We start from the raw sequence: 18,229 nt of genomic DNA, 5'->3' as shown, positions 1-18,229 counted from the left end.
CAGCCCTGTTCTTCTCTGCATTTTGCCTCCTTAGCCTGGACTTAAAGACAGCTCAACACGGGGGTGACGTGGTCTGAAGTTGCGGCAGGGGAGGTTTAGGTTAGATATTCGGAAGAATTACTTGACTGCAAGAGTGGTCAGGCACTGGGACAGCCTGCCCAGGGAGGGGGTTGAGTCACCATCCCTAGAGGTGTTTAAGAAACGTCTGGATGTGGCACTTCAGGGCACGCTCTAGTGGCAGAGATTGTAGGTTTTTTGGTTGGATGATCTCAAAGGTCCTTTCCAACCATGAAGATTCTGTGATTCTATGATTCTATGACATGTGCTGTTCTTTGCTGCAAAGGAGGAGTTTGCAATGGCAGCCAGCGAACAACAGAAACAACGAACAAGAAAAGCGGGAGAGAAAAGGGGACCAAATGTTACAATCCCCAAAATGACAGAAGATATGGGCCAGATCTTTAGGGCCCTGCACCACTAAGCCCAAGACACCGAGGCTCATTTACACCCAGGACTCCAGACTGTTCTGACCCGTCTCGTTAAGCGTCAATGAGAAATTGAGAAATAAGTCTAACAGCTGGCCCTGAACTAGACAATATAGTAGCATCCAGAGAAAATGCAGGAGCCTCTTCTGCTGCAGGGCACAGCAGGTCCAAAGGGCATGGTGATGGTGACCCCCTACAGGACTGAGAACATCTCCAGACCCATCTTCAGGCCGGGTAAATCCCCACAGGGAACGCGTGCTGCTCGGGAGCCGCCTGGCAGGACATTGCCTGCTTTGTTCTGCAGCACAGGATCGTCCAGCGCTCCCTTCCTATTGTGCTTCCCCCCCTCCTTAGTTTCCTGTGATAATTACTGATGCGTTTTCCACGCCAGCTGAAACAACAAAGCAAGATACTGTACCATTTTAATCTGCTGAAATTAGTTAATGCTGAGCCAAGAACTAGCTTCGCCTGCTTCACACGGCACATGGAAACGTGCCCGCAAATTAGGCCACGTTTGCACATGACCGATTTCTAACTTGCCCATATGTTTGGAGCCGCTCAGATTTGCGGTGCTGGAGTCGGCCTGTTCCCAGCCTCAGCTGAGGTCTGGGAGCAGTGCTCCTCCAGGCTGAGACCGCTTCCTGAAGTGTCCTGGGAAGGTCAGGGAAAGGTTATCTGCTAGGATAATGAGAAAAGGTGGTTGGTGGGTCAAGACATATTTTGAGGCGCATCAGCTGTCACACATCCAACAACAAAAGGGAATCACTGCTCGAACGAGCGGGAAAAGACCCAGAGAGGTTCTGCGAAAGTGATGACCCCTGTGCGTTGCCTGTGGAGGGACTATGAAAATACAAAAGGCTGAGTGTTTTTAAAGTGGTTAGCGATTTGGGATTTCCCATCTTGAAGTGCCTTGAAGAAGTCCGGTTTGCACGGTGTAGGTGTTGAGCCTGTTTTAGAAATCCTGTCTGTTCACAGTGGCTCAAACTGGCTATGGATGTAACTGAAACGTTCAGATTGGCGGTTCTTTGAGAAGCTATCAGTGTTGCACTTACATCAGGTCTACATTTAAAAGACTGTTAAAAATACCCGGAAGCAGGAGAAAGTAGGCATTTTGCTTCTGTGCACTATTCTCTCTGCCCTGTCCATAAGTGTGAAAGGCTTTTAGAATCATAGAATCATTTTATTTGGAAGAGATCTTTCAGATCATCATGTCCAACCATTAACCTGACACTGCCAAGTTACCACTAAACCGTGTCCCTCAGCACCACACCTACCCGTCTTTTAAATCCCTCCAGGGATGGCGACTCCACCACTGCCCTGGGCAGCCTGGTCCAATGCTTGATGACCCTTGCAGTGAAGAAACTTTTCCTAGGATCCAGTCTAAACCTCCCCTGGCACAACTTAAGGCCGTTTCCTCTCGTCCCATCGCCTGTTCCTTGGGAGAAGAGCCCGACCCCCACCTCTCTGCCCCTCCTTTCAGGGAGCTGCAGAGAGCGAGAAGGTCTCCCCTCAGCCTCCTCTTCTCCAGGCTGAACACCCCCAGCTCCCTCAGCCGCTCCTCACCAGACTTGTGCTCCAGACCCCTCAGCAGCTCCGTTGCCCTTCTCTGGACACGCTCCAGCTCCTCAATGTCCCTCCTGTAGTGAGGGGCCCAAAACTGAACAAGTGTTTGAGGTGGGGCCTCACCAGCGCCGAGTACAGGGGGACAATCACTGCCCCAGTCCTGCTGGCCACACTGTTCCTGATACAGGCCAGGATGCTGTCGGCCTTCTTGGCCACCTGGGCACACTGCTGGCTCAATTCTATGATTGAATGACATGTTCAGATACAATTAATTAAAGAACTTATTAGAGATTTCTTCATTTTTCTGCAGTTCTGACGAAGCTCGCAGAACAACTTCTGCCGGGTAAGCAGCCTGAGCCTGAAGAATTCAGGTTTGCGATGTGAATATGGAGGGTAACACACTGATCAAACAGGAGAATTAATTTTTCATAGAAAAAATAAGGTTGGAAGAGATGCCTGGAGGTCACCTAGTCCAGTACCTGATTAAAGGAGGGTTAGCTTCAAAATTAGACTAGATTGCTTAGGGCTTTCTTGAAGGATAAAAGTCCCAAAGCTTTTCTGCACAACTTGTCCCAGTGTTCAACCACTCGCATAGTGAAGAACATTTTTGTTATGTCTGATCAGACAACTGAGCCATGATACTGAAGGATCTCTGTTGCAGCATAAAGAGTTCAGCTCAGTAAGCCAACTCAGCCAATTCCAACCACAGGTTGATGTGTCTCATCCCACTTTTGTGTAGTAGCCCAGGCACAAACTCCTGCTGACGTTGGTTACTCGGTGCCCATCTCTGACGGCTGTGTTGGGATTAGGCAGGCTCTTTACCACAAAGACAGTGAGGCACGTGCACACAGAGCCTTAGTACCACGCTGAGAACCTTAGGTGTGCAAATCTACAGGGCTTCTGTGGACTCCTGCCTATTCAGCAGGGATTATTCAACAGACAAAGTCTATGAGACCTGATGAGGTGCATCCAACGATGCTGAGGTACGTGGCCATTGGCATTACAAAGTCAAGTGAGGGGTTGGCCTGGGTGATGTTCAGACGTCCCTTCCAAATTAACCTCTTCAGTGATTTTATTTATTTTCTTGTATGAAGCATGAAGCCAGAGATGCTTGACCCAGGGATTCACAAGACCTGACACCTTTGTAAGACTTTTCACAGAATGACAGAATCACAGAATCTTCATGGTTGGAAAGGACCCTTAAGATCATCGAGTCCAACCAAACAACCTACAGTCTCTGCCACTAGAGCATGCCCTGAAGTGCCACATCTAGACGTTTCTTAAACACCTCTAGGGATGGTGACTCAAGCCCCTCCCTGGGCAGGCTGTTCCAGTGCCTGACCACTCTTGCAGTAAAGTAATTCTTCCGAATATCTAACCTAAACCTCCCCTGCCGCAACTTCAGCCCATTGCCACAACTTCAGACCATTTTCAGTTGTCTACTTTCTGTTTATGCCAGAAGTTAAGTGGAGCCAAGTTACAGTAGGAAGAGAAAGAGCGGGATCCAAAGCATTCTCATGTCCCTCCACTTTCGTACGTGCTTTAATCGCCTGCCCTGGTACTTTACTGGGAAAACGGAAGAATGACAATCAATTTTCTCCTGTAGGGCTGAAATTGAAGCTGTTGCCCCTTGCATGAACCCAGACGGAGCTGGGAAAGGACTGATATCATCACCCCCACGGAGGAAGGAGAAGCGCGGCCTTAATGGGGAGCTCCCACGCGCGGGCACTGCGCGCCAGCTCCCGCTAGCTCCCCGGCTCACGGCTTTCAGAGGAAGAGCCATCGCCTCGTCCCGGTTTGTGGTACCTGGCAGGCATCCCACTCAGCATCCGCAGGCTGGCTCGAGCGGCAGGGGGTCTGAGTCATTTTAATTCTGTGGGGTTAGGATGGATTTGGCAATATGGTAATTGATGCGACCAGAAAAAAAAAGAAAAAAAAGAAAAAAAAGTCGGTGTCAATATTTAAAACTGCTTCTGTTTGTGTAGGCCCTGGGGCAGCAAGAGGGACACCTACGGGAGATTACGCAGAGCAGTCTGTACTCTCTTCCCACACCTCGTCTGTGTGTGTGTGTAGGCACATTGCAGCCAGAGTCCCACTAGCCCACGGGCCATGACTGTAAATTAGCACAGCTCAGGCTGATCTCACTTGCACTGTTTGTGCCCAAGGTTTCTTTTTAAACCAATATACTGAAAACAATACCGGCTTTAATATGCCGGATAATTCAGGCTTCAGGAGGTCTGTTCCTGCCTGACTTGAGTGAAATGAGTCAGGCCTCCTTAAACAAGGCTGTGTATAATTCTCATTAATAATTTAAAACAGAAGTTGCATTGAACTCTCCCACTTTTTTAAGTAGGCAAGTCACGAGACACCAGCACGTTAGAGAAGTGACAGCCCGAGGCAAAACCAAAGAACAGGACGGTGTAAGTGAGGAAGTGGCACTTCCTACTTTTCTCCTATCACCTGGGGATACAGAGGGCATGTCAGGGGGGGTAAACCAGACCACGCATTCCAGCTTCGATCCCATTATCTCTGACATGACTCTAAGACAGAGTTAGCTGAGTAGATCCAAGTCATATCAGTGTCCCAAAGGTCCCCAAAACTCATTCCTGACTACGACCCTGGCTTGGAATCCCTTTTTCTTTCTGACAGTTATGTAAAAAAGCCTGAAACAGTGGCTTGCTTCCCTCGACTCATCGCTTGTCTGTGCAAAAGTTCAGTAGGATTTCTTTCCTTATCTACTACTGTGAAACCAGTGCCAGCTAGATGCTTTATTTGAGAATATAAGGGAGCTTAGTAAGAGGTAAAATACTATTGTTTTAACAGTTGGGACTCTGGGGAATTTTCGGGGGCCTCGACATCTCTTGTGCATCGTGACAGACATCTAACTGTGGAGAAGCAGACAAGGTCCATTTTATGGCAAAGCTGTTTTACAGCATCCTCCTAGATGTAGTTTGCCTCTCCGAGGGAGTCATGCAGAGGAACTCTCTGCGGCATTTAGCTACGACCTATGGCCAAAAAGACTATAAATTAGTCTTCTGCTTCCCACTCAGAATCTTCAGTTTTGCTCTAATATCCTCCTTCTCTTCTCTCTGCCTAAGAAACTGTGCCAATTCACCAAGAAACCTTTCCAATTCCCTCAAGAAAACCGACATCCAGGCCAACAGATCCGCCACATCGCCTGGCCTGTTCTCCTTTCAGCTGCTGAGTCCCCTTCCACTTGCAGAGACAGCAACTAATCCAAAATAAATCTTTACATCACCAGCTCCTCATTATGGGCTTCATCTGTTCATCTCCAGAAAAGTTTGAGTTCTTGGTTCCTCCATTCAAGACTTCCATTAAAAAATGTATCTCCTTTTTCTGTGCTCCTGTCTCCACTGAAAACTTTTGTGGGTGGCAAGAATGAGTCTTCTGGTATGGGAGAATCTATCTCACCCTCTCTGAAATACCTTAAGCTCCTCTGCTTCTAAAAACCTTCTTCATGAAAATGTCTTTGAGCATCACCGTGCAGCCCATCACACCAACCACATTCCCACCAGCCAGGGTCTTACTCCCTCTTGTGCCATGACAGATAGGAACAAGCTGTTAGACACACTGCCAAATATTGCTAGATGGGTTGCAGATGCAGAAATAGTGCCGGAAAATCTGCTCACAAAACAGTCATCATTGTGTGAAAAAGGACACTGGCATTTCTTTTAGTCTCTTTCAAGTACAAGCGAGGACAAGCCCAACTGACTGCAAATAATTAAATCAACAAACCTTGGAAACTTCTGCATGTTGCAAGCAGGACTAGACAAAAGAAGAGAAGATGAAGGGACTCACAGAAGAACTGGTTATTTGTAATCACTCGGGAAGATCCTGTCCCTGTCGGGTGGGCAAACAGCCCTTCCAATGGTTTAAAGCGAAGTCAGCACCAGACCAGGACGCCAGCAACACGCAGCTTGAATTCCTCGGCGCATGGGAGCAATTCTGCTGCCCGCTGAGCCTCACAGCGCCCGGGAGGCGTGCTGGTTACAGCCCCAGCTTTGCTGCTGCCACTTCTCTTTGGCGCTGGAAGAATTATTTCAACCACTTTAGGGGAGACCACGTCTGTTCTCAGATTACCCTGGAGTTAGCATCCACGGAGAGGAAAGAAGCTGGTTTACCTTTCCCTTTGCGCGTGTAATGAGGAGGATAACAACAGAGGGACAATGCCAGGAGCAGCTAATGACCACCTGCCTCATGGAAGCCGAAAGCCTTGCACGACTGTTAAAACGTCACCATTGTTTTAGCTAAATTACAGAAAATTAACGGAACTCTCAAATTACCTTAATAATCTAAAGCACATGATCCATTTTCTCCCTTGAACAACGTTGCTGCAGCAAAAAGCTAAATTACTAAAATTATTACTTGTTTATATTTTTAAATGCTTATGTATAAACTCTAAAAGTTATCACACACCTGAGTATTGCACAATAAACAGTCTTGTGACCTTGCTGCCTTTCCTCGCGAGAAGGTGAAGGTTAAATTTGCATTTCCTGAGCAGTACTTACCCTGAATATCATCATTGAATGTACAGTATCTGTTGCGGTATTTATTGAGGAGACGAAAAGCGTTAGCATTGGCGAAGTCTTCAAACTGGATCAGACAATTCATGCCGTACCTGCAAGTTAAAGGGTAATTAAAAATGGACACAAGTATTTCCACAACATAGGATGATAAATACATCTTTTAGCAGGACCATGCAGCTACAGTCCCTAGCACAGAGATAGAAGATGAGAGAAATGTGTCACAGGAACAGCCAACAGCATCACGCCCTTCCCAAGGTCCATATGCTCAGAAATGTGGAGTCTCTAAGAATAAATTGTATTAATCATCTGTCTGTTCAAGAGGCACAAGGGGCTTCTTAATATGCATACCTATATATCTATATCTATATCTACATCTACATCTACATCTACATCTCTGTCTATATCTATCTGCATCTTTGGATGGTTGGTTTGACACTTTTTCAGTGGTGTATTTACCAATGAGCTCCACGAAGTGAAGGAGATGCTCTTCTGCAATGGATATTGCAAGGGTCACGCTGCAATTCAGCCAATCTGACTGCAAAGGGAACGTCAGTGAAGGGGACACCTCCCAGTGCCCACTTCAACGGCAGGTGACCAAGAGATGAGAAAAAAACCTGCGTGTCGGGTCCCATGGACCTGAGCGCTTCACCGTGTGATTTCACAGCCAGGTTTCCGTGCTTTGGAAACATTTCTCTCTCCACTGAGCTGCTCTGCAGGAAACCAGCACGCAACGACAGCAAGTGACCCAGAGAGTCAAAAGGCAGGAAACAATTGCAAACTTTCCATAATTATCCAGCAACATCAGGGCAAGTGCGCAATTTCTAAAAATTGGGTAATACTCGGACTCCGTGTCTATACACTTTCAGCACTTTGTATGACTCCAGGCTGCATTAAAGCTTTGCTAATAAAATCTAAAAGGGCCATAAGTCTCTCACACAAATGTGACGGGGTGGTGGGAGAAGCTCAGGGAAGGAGTAACGCAGCTATTAGCAGCCTCTGGGCTGCAGGCAGGCGAGGGGGCTCTGAGCGGCTGCCCCGTGTTAGACCTGAGCCCCTCTGGGACCCAAGGCAGGGCGGAGGCAGCATCGCCTTACCCCCCCCGTTCAGACTTTCCCCCTCTAAAGCAGGGACACCCCTGCTTTAAACTCGAAATCGATACTGGATAAAACATGCTGCACCTGAGAACTGTGGCTCTTGTCATGAAAAGCTCTTTTCACGGCACTCGCAGCGCTCTCCTGGGACGGCCTCGAACTTTTTATTGTTATTATTTTCCATTTCAGGTATGCCTGTCAGCAAGGAGACAATGACAAGCGCATGCATTGTGCTCCTTTATTTGTCCGTCATGAGAAACTCCAGCTTCACAAAACCCTCCGGTCTCAAAAAGGGAAAGGGTTTGGCTCTTACACTTGCTCCACATTCTCTGTGCTTGCTTTTAGAAAAGGACCATGATGATTTTAGAGCTGCGTGTGACTCTTTTGGATACAAAAAGCTCCGATTCAACTCAATGCCTCACTCCAGTTCAATCTCCCACCGTCCTACTAAGCTTAGTATTTGCAAAACAATATTAATATTTGCAAAAATTTCAATGAAAAGTTAGGTGCATGGACTCTTTGTTGAATCATGGACACAGAAGCTGTGGAAACTTTTCGACGGGTTCTGCAATGCGGTGTCATCCCCAGAGGGAAGGGTCACTGCTCCTGTCACCAAAGAACGGGGCACGTCCCTGTTGCAGAGCTGCGTGTGCAGGCGTCCCTGACCGCGTACGGCACAGCTCCGTGCCCGAACGTGCTGCTGCTTCCTTTCTCCTGGGCACCTTTCGGCTCTCTTCAGCTTCTCCTCTGGTGACGCTGGGAATGGATGTGGCACACCTGCAAGGGCGGACATGCCACGGTGGGTGGTTTTCTTCCTGGCTAATCACAGAATCACAGAATGGTTTGGGTTGGAAGGGACCTTAAAGATCATCTAGTGCCACCCCCTGCCCTGGGCAGGGACACCTCCCACCAGCCCAGGCTGCTCCCAGCCCCGTCCAGCCTGGCCTTGAACCCCTCCAGGGATGGGGCAGCCACAGCTTCTCTGGGCATCATCGATTTATCTTATTCCCAGTCCCCGCCGTATGTGTTCCCCATATCTCTCCTGAAAGAGAATACATCCCAGAGGGGTTAAAAACTGCTTTCAACATTAGTCTGTTTTTATTGTGTGCCATGTAACAGCTCCTACTTGATGAAGTACACTTACTCCCCACTCGTCAATGTCTGAGCCCGGTGAGCCCTCCCTAGCTAGGCAGGTGCCACCATGGCTGCTCACACTGGCCACAAAGGCAGCAACTTCTTGTCTCGTTTACTGCGCCGAAAGGAGCAACAAAAGAGCCCTGTGCAGTATCCCGGCTGTTCTTGCACCACAACTCTCACCCTGGGTATGGAGACTTAGGCATGGATTTTCCAGAGGAGCAAAAGGCTTTGAAATTCAGCAGGATCCAGATGCTCAGGTGGGGAAATTCCACCTTGCCACACTTCAGGGGAAAAAAAGCCCTAGAAGAGGGACTGCAAATCTGCTCCCATTGTGACTGCGAACAGGACAAATTCTTTCCCGTACCCTGTATGACAGGCCACGTTACATGGCTCAACAGCAACTGGAGTCTATGGAAATTTTCCATTTGTTTTTATAAGATCCTCTTAAATTGTCCCCAGTGTGCTGCTAACTGCAAGTCACAGCGAGTATTTGAGGGACAGACTGCTTCGGCGCTTTAAGCCTCCCCACTGCAGATTCTGGCCGCTAGCAAGGAGACATCCAGTATCAAAATTTCCTCTGAAATGCTGAGCAACGCTCTGAAAAGCAGTAGATGAAGATTCCCAAGTCTCTTTCTCTCCGTAAAGTCTTGGAAGTCAAAATGAACGTTGTAGATATCCAAGGAATTTGTGCAAATAAACAACACAAAAACTGTGAAAATCAGTTTTCTGATGGACGATCCTCTTATCCATCGCTTGAATGTGTGAGGAAAATATGGCTAAGAGGGAGATGACACACCATGCAGAACATCTGCTAACATCTCACAGCAAAGAATTAGCAAATCTTTAAGCAACTCCAGTTGCTATAGAGACCATTTCTCTAACACCACTCTTATTATTTATTTGTATCACCGAGGAAGTTCCATTACCGACTTGCTTAATAAAACCAGTGATCTCAGCCAGCGTTAATGTGTGTGTGACCAGCTCTCCAAAGAGCATGAGGGTAGGTGGGGGGGTTTCTCTGGCTACAGACTCCAATTTGCAAAAGCATTAACCTGAACGTTTTTTTTTTTCTCTTTTGAGCCCAGAATTCTTTCCCCACTTCACATTCTGTGTCTGCAGCATGAGGCAGTGCACAATCACTTCTATTTTTGTCTTTGATCATTTTTTATTAAGCAGAGCACAAGGAAGGCGTGGTGGCCCATAAACGCTCCATTTCTCTTCCTGCGCCTCGGTACGACAGGACAGTGCTGGAATGCAAACTCTTTTCACCTAGCTATTTTTCTGAAGATTTGTTTTTTTCTCTGCAATATGCCCACTGAGCTTTCTGAAGCGTGAACCACATTTTTGAGCCTACGCGAGCCTTTGCAAAATGTGAGAACTAAAGTTTTCATTAATAAAGACCACAAATTGGTCATGGCAAGACCCTAAGACTGGATGCTTTAAATGGAAGAAGCAAGTATTTCAGACTCACAGTTAACGATGGGAGTCTCGGGATGATGATCCTAGTTCTCAAGGACTACACACCCTACTGGGGGTTTGAGAGCACTTTAAAGAACTTTTGCTGCTCAAAGTCACTGAAATGAAACACAAATGAGGCAGCTGACTTACTGAGCCATCTCAGGAATTCACCAGGTAATGCTCGCTGCTCTTTCCTAATGGTGCTTCGGTGGCTGCGTCCAACGCTCCATCTCAGGATGAGCTGAGCAGCCCAAGGATAACCTTGGCAAGGAAGAAGAACAAAACAACTGCTGGGGCCATTTGCAGTAACGTCCTTGTGAGTATCAACATGATGAGTCAGTTCTGCTGTCCTTCCTCCACAGCCCAGTAACTCCAGCTTCGCGCAACCTGTTTCATCCCAAAGGAATTCAGAGCGCTCTACAAAGTATTTGGGTAGCATCCAAAAGTAAAAGGCAGCCAACTTGGGACCGGCGCACAGCAAGCGCTTAAATACGCAACAATCCAGCTCAGGAGAGAAGGTGGAGAACACTTGTTACTGCAACGGGGAAGGGTGGTCGGAGAGCCGCTACTTGTACTGGATGGAATTCAGCCAACAAAACGCAACACAGAATGGGATTTTTCCACCACCTCCACGTATTAAAATTTGTCTGCGTAATGCCCAGCTAGACAACTCTGGCTGCCTTCTCAGACAAAAGAGAGACAGAGGCGTATCCAATAGCAACTTCTTCGAACTAGTTTAAGTGGAAAATGGAAGTAGACGACATCTCTGGATACGCCTCTCCACAGTCTCTGGTGAAGACAGTATAAGACGACCAACTTAAATTTAGATGTCTAACTTTAGACACCTTTAGGAGAGATCATCTAATGCTATCTAATTATCACAGCTGGTTGGAAAGATCTTAAATATATGTCATGCACCCTCTGTCATTGACTCATCGCCCTTTTAACTGCGATGCTCTGCTGTCCTTCAAAGCCTGCAATTTCTTTGTTGATCTTCTCTACAGAAATTGCCCTGCTCCACCTCTTGTGTATGGTACCCAAGCGGTCCCCTATCAGGGTACGTGGAAATACTTCAGGATGGAATGAAACACACTGGTCAGTCTCCCCCCATCATAACATTTTTAAAATGAAAACCAGATTTTGACAAAACTGATTTTGTACAATTATCGTGTTTCGGTGGAAACATTGCCATTTCCATTAAGAAACCAAAATTAACGATTTCTTGTTGGAAGAATCATTTTTAGTGAGGTTATGCCCATGTCTAACCAGCTAAGAAATTTTGCTGTGTTTAACGTGTGAGATCTGATCTGAACGCAGTCCCAGTTAGCCCACACCGAAGCGCTTACCCCATGCTCGCTGCCTATAGGTGCAGGATGCCTCTTTTTAGAAAAAAAGTGATTGCAAAGTTAATATTTGAACAAAGACTTCTGAAGATCCCCTCTGCCACATTTAAATATTCTTAAATTTGCGTCTAGAATTGAGAGTGGCCCTGCAGGGAGATCTTGCAACCTGCTGTGGTAGGAAGAGGCTCCTGAGGTCAGTCTGCTTGTTTTTCACCTTCTTGGGTATGGGGCTATGGGGAACACATACGGTGGGGACTGGGAATGAGATAAATCGATGATGCCCGGAGAAGCTGTGGCTGCCCCATCCCTGGAGGGGTTCAAGGCCAGGCTGGACGGGGCTGGGAGCAGCCTGGGCTGGTGGGAGGTGTCCCTGCCCAGGGCAGGGGGTGGCACTAGATGATCTTTAAGGTCCTTCCCAACCCGAACCGTTCTGTGATTCTCTGATTCTATAACTGCGTTTTGACAAACGAGAGTGGAAGAACACTAGGCTGTTGTCCCATCTGATGCTAAGGTTGACTCGAGACACAGAACAAGATACTCTTTTATCTATATTAGAAATAGAGACAGAACCAGCAACCTTAAATACGCAAATGTTGGTACCAAGCTAAGAAGAGGCTTAGAGGGAAAAAGAACCTTTGCTCATCCCACATAAAAAGTGCGTGAGGCCCAGCTCATTCTTGTTACTGGGGTCCCAGTGCCTTCACACCTCTGGGTGCGCCGACAGCCCCTTCCTGGCAGCTCCGGTGTGATGGTTGGGCTCTTTGCAATCGGCAGGTTACAGAAAAGCATAAGAACGTCCCAGAAGGCTAAGGCTTTTCTGCTGCCATTCACGTCTGGGAAAGCTCACGTCAGGATTGCACTGTTTGCATATTTACATGTGTTTCTGGCCAAGAAGAGGAACCCAGCTAGGTAAAAGACAGCTGCAAGATGGGTTTACTACTAAGAGCTCGCAACATTTCTTTGCTTACAGGCTGCAGACAGATGTTACACTTAACATCAGAAAAAGCCTTTAATTTTTAATACTTACACATAGCTAAGAGGAAGACAAGTTTTCCCTTTAAAAACTGACAATGAAAACCAGAATTTTGGTAAATTAAAGTCAAGCTTCCAGTTCTGAAACCACTGAAAAAACCCTTCAAAGCCTCACTCAGTACCGTGATGCGATTTAATAGCTCTTATGTCAATCATTAAATAGTTCTGCTAGTGTTAAAAGGAGAGATGAAGAGATAAGTTAGAAAACACGATCACATCTGTTGCTGCGTTTCGAAATGGAAATGCCATGGGTAAGGTTCATTGGCTGCCAGATAATCATAGCACAGTGAAAGCTGGACCCCAGGATCCGCAATTGAAGTCGTGACTGTTCCAGCAGATGCAGCAGTTATGATGGTCATCAGGAGTGAGACAAAAATGCAATTTTTGGTTTTGAGCCAACAGATGGGAGTTTTGCAAAAGCTTGTAGCCTTTTATATTGTAGACAATACAAATCTAGAGCTCTAGGTCCCGGGTTTAGAAATCCCATGCCAGGCAGCTGCACCATGGACCCAACAGGACCTGCTGCTTGCCTCACCATCTTCTCAGGCTGCAGACGATTTCGGACGTTGGGCAGGAGTCTCACTAGGGTTCTGCCAACACAAACACAAGCCACCACCCTCTGAGGCACAGAGCCTGCTGCGGATTCAGTGAGTGCTAAATGAAAGTGACCCTCCAAGCACAAAGATAGCAGGAAATCCCTGAATCTCGGGTTACTGGAGGCTGGGAGTATGCCAAGGATGGTTCGCTGCTTGTTCCTAGTCATATGCCAGGACATCTGCTGTGAGCTACTGTTAGAGACAGAACACAGGGCAAGACCAAGCCGAGATCTTGGGGAAAAAAATCTTGAAAAATCATAGTCAACCTTCATTATAGTCCATACAGCAACAGAACCGCCCTCTCGTGAAACAACCAACTCTTCTGAGCAGCACGTCTCACGACTTCCACGCACTGAGGCCAGCACTAATGGCTGCTATGGCCATTCCTGTGTTTTTATGCAAAAGGACATAACCCTCCTTGCGGGAGGTCTGAGGAACAACTGGAGCTGGAGGTACCAGACTTCTTGGGAGCAGGGCATAAGCAGGAGATGCAACCACGTTAGTGCTGACCCTCAGATGCAGCCTTGAGCTACCCTCCGACTGACAACACGGAATGGAGCCTCACCACCTGCCTTCCACCCAGACGGATCTTCTCCAGCTACATCTTTCTAAACCAGCCGTGGTAAATCTGGCTTAGGTGGAAAGCACAAACAGAAAGGCTAGGGCAGAGGGCTTTGCGCCATCTGTAAATGCGTTATCCCAAAGGAGTTGAAGGCAAGGTAATAAAAGTCCATTACCACAGAGATCCTGTAGCAGCACATCTGGAGCTCAGTCATTCCTCAGCAGCAGAAAATCAAGCTAATAAAACCTAAGTATTGTTCTTTGACTTTAAATATCGTCCAGTGGCTAAAAGCGGACCATAGGAGCCGGCTGATGAGCTCATGCCACGTCAAGCCAAGATACTGGACAGTGGGGGTGGCTCTTACCATCACCACCACTTCTCCTTTCTGGACGGTGTCAGAGTCCCTCTGGGCAGGGTAACTGGGGCAGATGGGCAAGGAGAACACCCACCCTGTGCTCCCATGAGGGCTGGAGCCCGTCTACACCATTAGCCCTGCTAGAGCACTGGTGATGGTGTGCAGATCTCCTAGTGGACACACAGATGCTGAGGGACTCTAGGTGTTAACAGCATTACGCGAGGGCTTTGTGGAGACCAGTGGTGTCTAAAGACTTAAGTCTAGTCTTTCAGGATCAATTAGCCAAGTTAACTAGAGCATCTCACTAAATAACTAGAGCACCTGCATAAATGCTCCAGAGAGCACCTGAATAAATAAAAGATGGGCACTGGTACTGGTGATTTTGTTTCTGAAAGGTGCTGCTGAGCTGGTGACCCACAGCCCTGGAGAACTGCTGAAACAGAGACAGCTTGTTGGGGAGCAGACTCTGCTTGTTGAGAGCACGTGGGACCTGACTTGGTACGTTTGTGGGTATAAGTACCGGGAAGGGATTAGGCAAAGAGAAGTCAGGTATAAAACAAGCACAATGAAAAACAAACTCAGCAGAGCTACTTTCCTCCTTCTCCCATTTTGAGAAACTGAGTGCTTGATCTCCTGATGTCTTCTGTGCTCTACCGTGTGGCCCGGGCTGATAGAAGGCTTCTGTTTCCCTGGTCACCCTGTTAATGATCACTGATGGGAAAGGAAAGGGGACTCAAGTTACCACAGCTTAATGAGGCTTCTGCAACACGGTTTGCTGGCGTGTGGAGGTGCCTCTCGCAGGGGCTCAGGCCGCATGCTCGGCACCTGCCACGTTGGGAACGGAGACTGGGGCTCGGGGACAGGCCATCACCACCTCTGGCCACTTGGAGCCACCAAGCTGCACTGCTACCGCATGAGGAGACTACAGAAGGAATGAATGGAATAAGACAGAGGGTCTTATATCAGATAAAGAACGGATCTATACCAGCTTCTATACTAGTTTAGGAGAAAAAGGAGGAAAGAAATGTCCAGGGGCAGTTTGCTTTGAAAGAGAGCCTGACGATAAAAGAATATTGTTACTGCAGAGGCTGGGCTGAAGCCCTGCAGGGTTCAGGGAACATGCCCCAGCACAACTCATCTCCCATCGCGTTTTGATTTCAACCTTAATTTGCTCATATAGGCAAGCCCCAGGAATTCTGTGGGTTATTCTGGTCCTTGGACACTTATAAGTATTTATTCCAGCCTACAGAAAGGTACAGTTCAAGAGGTTTTTAAGGCCAGGCTGGATGGGGCTGGGCTGGTGGGAGGTGTCCCTGCTCATGGCAGGGGGTGGAACTAGATGATCTTTAAGGTCCCTTCCAACCCAGACCATTCTGTGATTCTAAGAAGAAGACTGACTTGCCCTTTGCCGTGGTAACTGAGGAGGGGGAAAACTGAAGCAGTGCATTTTCCCATACAAAGCATATTACTCATTGTGAGAAAACAGCAATTTGTCAGGCTGCTTCACTCAGTCATAGGCTGGGCTCAGCAGGCCAAATTTTGCATGTAGTTGCCTCCCGAGAGGAGAAAAATGCATGGTTTGGAGCTCTTGTTAAAGAGCTCAGTCATTGCATGTGTTTTAGGTGAAAGAGTAATGAATGGAGGTTTAGGCAGCAGGAAAGCACAGACATTTATCCAGGTGTACCAGGAAGGGCTTTTCTTTCTAAAATTGCCCAGGAGTCACATTTTATTTCCAAATACTCCAAGTGCTAACTCCGAAGCCTCCGAAGCACTCCTCATTTCATTACGAGGTGGCTATTATGAGACCAGGAGCCCTTTCTGCCGACTGTAGGGGTCTCCAGCTGTAGAAATTTGACATCTGTTTGATATTATTATTCCATTAGAAAAGTCAATCTTCGCTCCCCTGGCTTTCTTGTGGGCTCTGACACATTCCACTTCAGTGACAGATGTCCCTTGAGCCAGCCGTGGTTTGCCGGGGTGGGAGGTACTCCTGCAGAGGAACTGACGAACGGTTTCCACGAGAAGTTGAAGTACCCTCAGGAAGCGGACAGAATTCCTGCACGAACATCAAGCTGAAAAGGAAACCCCCAAATTGCAAGAGATCTGTGGCAACCCAAAAGCTTCCTGCCCAAATGACTGAATTTGCACACGACGTTACAGACTTGCACAAGAAGCCCCAGCAGACTGAAGATCACAGCAGTTCGCACTCACAGGTTTCCTCGCACGCGGAAGACGGCTACACTAAAGCAGCATGTTCTTGACCTTCTGAACAATTTCTGCTTCCTTTCGTAACAGAAGCAAGAGCTCCTACTGGGTTGCATCCACTCACTCCAGTGGAAATTTGAGACCGAATGAATCTGTTTCATATAAGTTTGCCAAACCCAGGCTGATAGCAGGATTATTCACCAGCCCAGAGCTCACAGAGGATCACACTCCAACAGCGCTTTAAAGTACGCTGGTGGTCAGGATGATAATATCAGGTAATAGCTCCTTTCACTCAAGGATCTCCAAATACTTTACAGATGTGAATGGATACGTGTGAAGTGGAATTTCCCAGCTCCACTTTGCAGAGAACGTTTTGGGGGCTTACTGCATTCAAGCAATTCATCCTGGCTAAGAGAAACAGAAAAGCTGGGACAGGGGCCCCAGGAACTTGATTCCTAGTCCTTGGATGAAAGCGTTAGACATGACATCACCTCCTCACAAGATAAGAGTTCATTGTTTCACGGCTGAGTGTCTTCTCCCTTCAACGTGGAGATTAGCTCATGTAAACTAAACACAGGAAAATAACAGCCAACCCTTCCTCTCCAGCAGCAAGCGGAGAAAAGGCAAATTGTCTTTCTGGCCCTGTCACTGACATCGCAGGAGCAGTGGCTGCACTGAGCTTCGCATTTATCACCACAAGCATAAATCTCAGCGCCAAACTGGTGGTGGCCGAGGCCATCGTCTGGGTTCTCGTTCTATTGTTCCCATTCTATCATCGCCACCAACACTGCAATACCCCTGTGGTCTCCTGGCCAGAAGGAAGTGGGATAGTTTCCTTGAAGGATTAACTAGTGACTACAACCAAAACAAACAAAAAACCCCACAAATCAACCCTGACGGCTCTTAAATCTTTTCTACTTGTAAAGCCTCTTGTGATTTCCTAGTTGTGTTTTACCAGTTTTCCAGCCTCCAAGAATTTCTCCCCCCTAGATAACCCGCAAATCTCCGACATAACACTACGCTGTAGTCAAGTGACATTTCAGCCAAGCTTTCTTATCAAATATAAAGAAGGGTAAAGCAGAGCACAAACACAAAGCTCACGCCTCTGCAGTCAGATATGTTTAAACCAACAGGCGGGGCGGCGTTACCGTGTTCGTACTCACAGACACAGGGGCTACAGCACTGGCTGACGGCAAGCACCTGTACGCAGTAAGTGGGCGACTGCAGCTGGGCGGGTTGAGGAACCGGCCGGCCATCACACAGGACACGTCTACACCATGCCGCCGAACGGCGACGGAGAGACTCCCGTCCTACCAGCAGCAGCGCACGCGCCCAGGGTGCAGCACAGCGCCGCACAGAGCCAACACTGCAACAGAGGCCAAAATGCTCCGTGACGCGCCCATCCCTCTCAAAACTTGGTTCGTCAGCTGTGACCGAATGGTCCTCAGCATTTCAGCCCCTCTTTCCTACAGCCCCCCACCCGCAGCCAGCCGGGCAGTCACACCGTATGTGAAGATACGCTTCTCAGCGGGCGGGCAGGCGCTGTCATTAGACACTGGACATGATGCCTCCTACCTCGAGGGAGACAGGATGAACGGAGAGCTGACGACACATCTCCCACCCCCTCCCTTCCGCTTGTGCAGGAACACCCGCACAGAGCTGGCTGGAGAGAGGGAAGATCACCCACAGCTCCTTCGGCTGTGAAGAAAAGACCCTACAACACCCAGAGGGGCAGCAGCCCATTAATCAGGCGCAGGCTGCAGCTCTCCGCCGCTCCTCATCAGTATCATCCGCTGCTTTAGGAACGGCAGAAAAGGTTGCTTAGGAGCTTGGGGCTTTCCAAATATTATTATTTCTT

The 18,229-nt window shown here is 47.9% G+C and overlaps 1 protein-coding gene across 1 annotated transcript in view; it reads right to left on the bottom strand.

Moving 5' to 3' along the window:
- Positions 1 to 18,229, bottom strand: part of ME3 (malic enzyme 3) — a 129,720-nt gene that overhangs the window by 11,798 nt on the left and 99,693 nt on the right. The window contains exon 7 of the mRNA XM_054211681.1: positions 6,575 to 6,684. Within this exon, the coding sequence (XP_054067656.1) occupies positions 6,575 to 6,684 (110 nt within the window). The remainder of the gene's footprint in view (positions 1 to 6,574; positions 6,685 to 18,229) is intronic.

This window comes from Rissa tridactyla, chromosome 1 (assembly GCF_028500815.1).
Source record: "Rissa tridactyla isolate bRisTri1 chromosome 1, bRisTri1.patW.cur.20221130, whole genome shotgun sequence".
Lineage (NCBI taxonomy): Eukaryota > Metazoa > Chordata > Aves > Charadriiformes > Laridae > Rissa > Rissa tridactyla.
The sequence above is the reverse complement of the archived record's forward strand: the minus strand, read 5'-3'. Positions and strand labels throughout refer to the sequence as shown.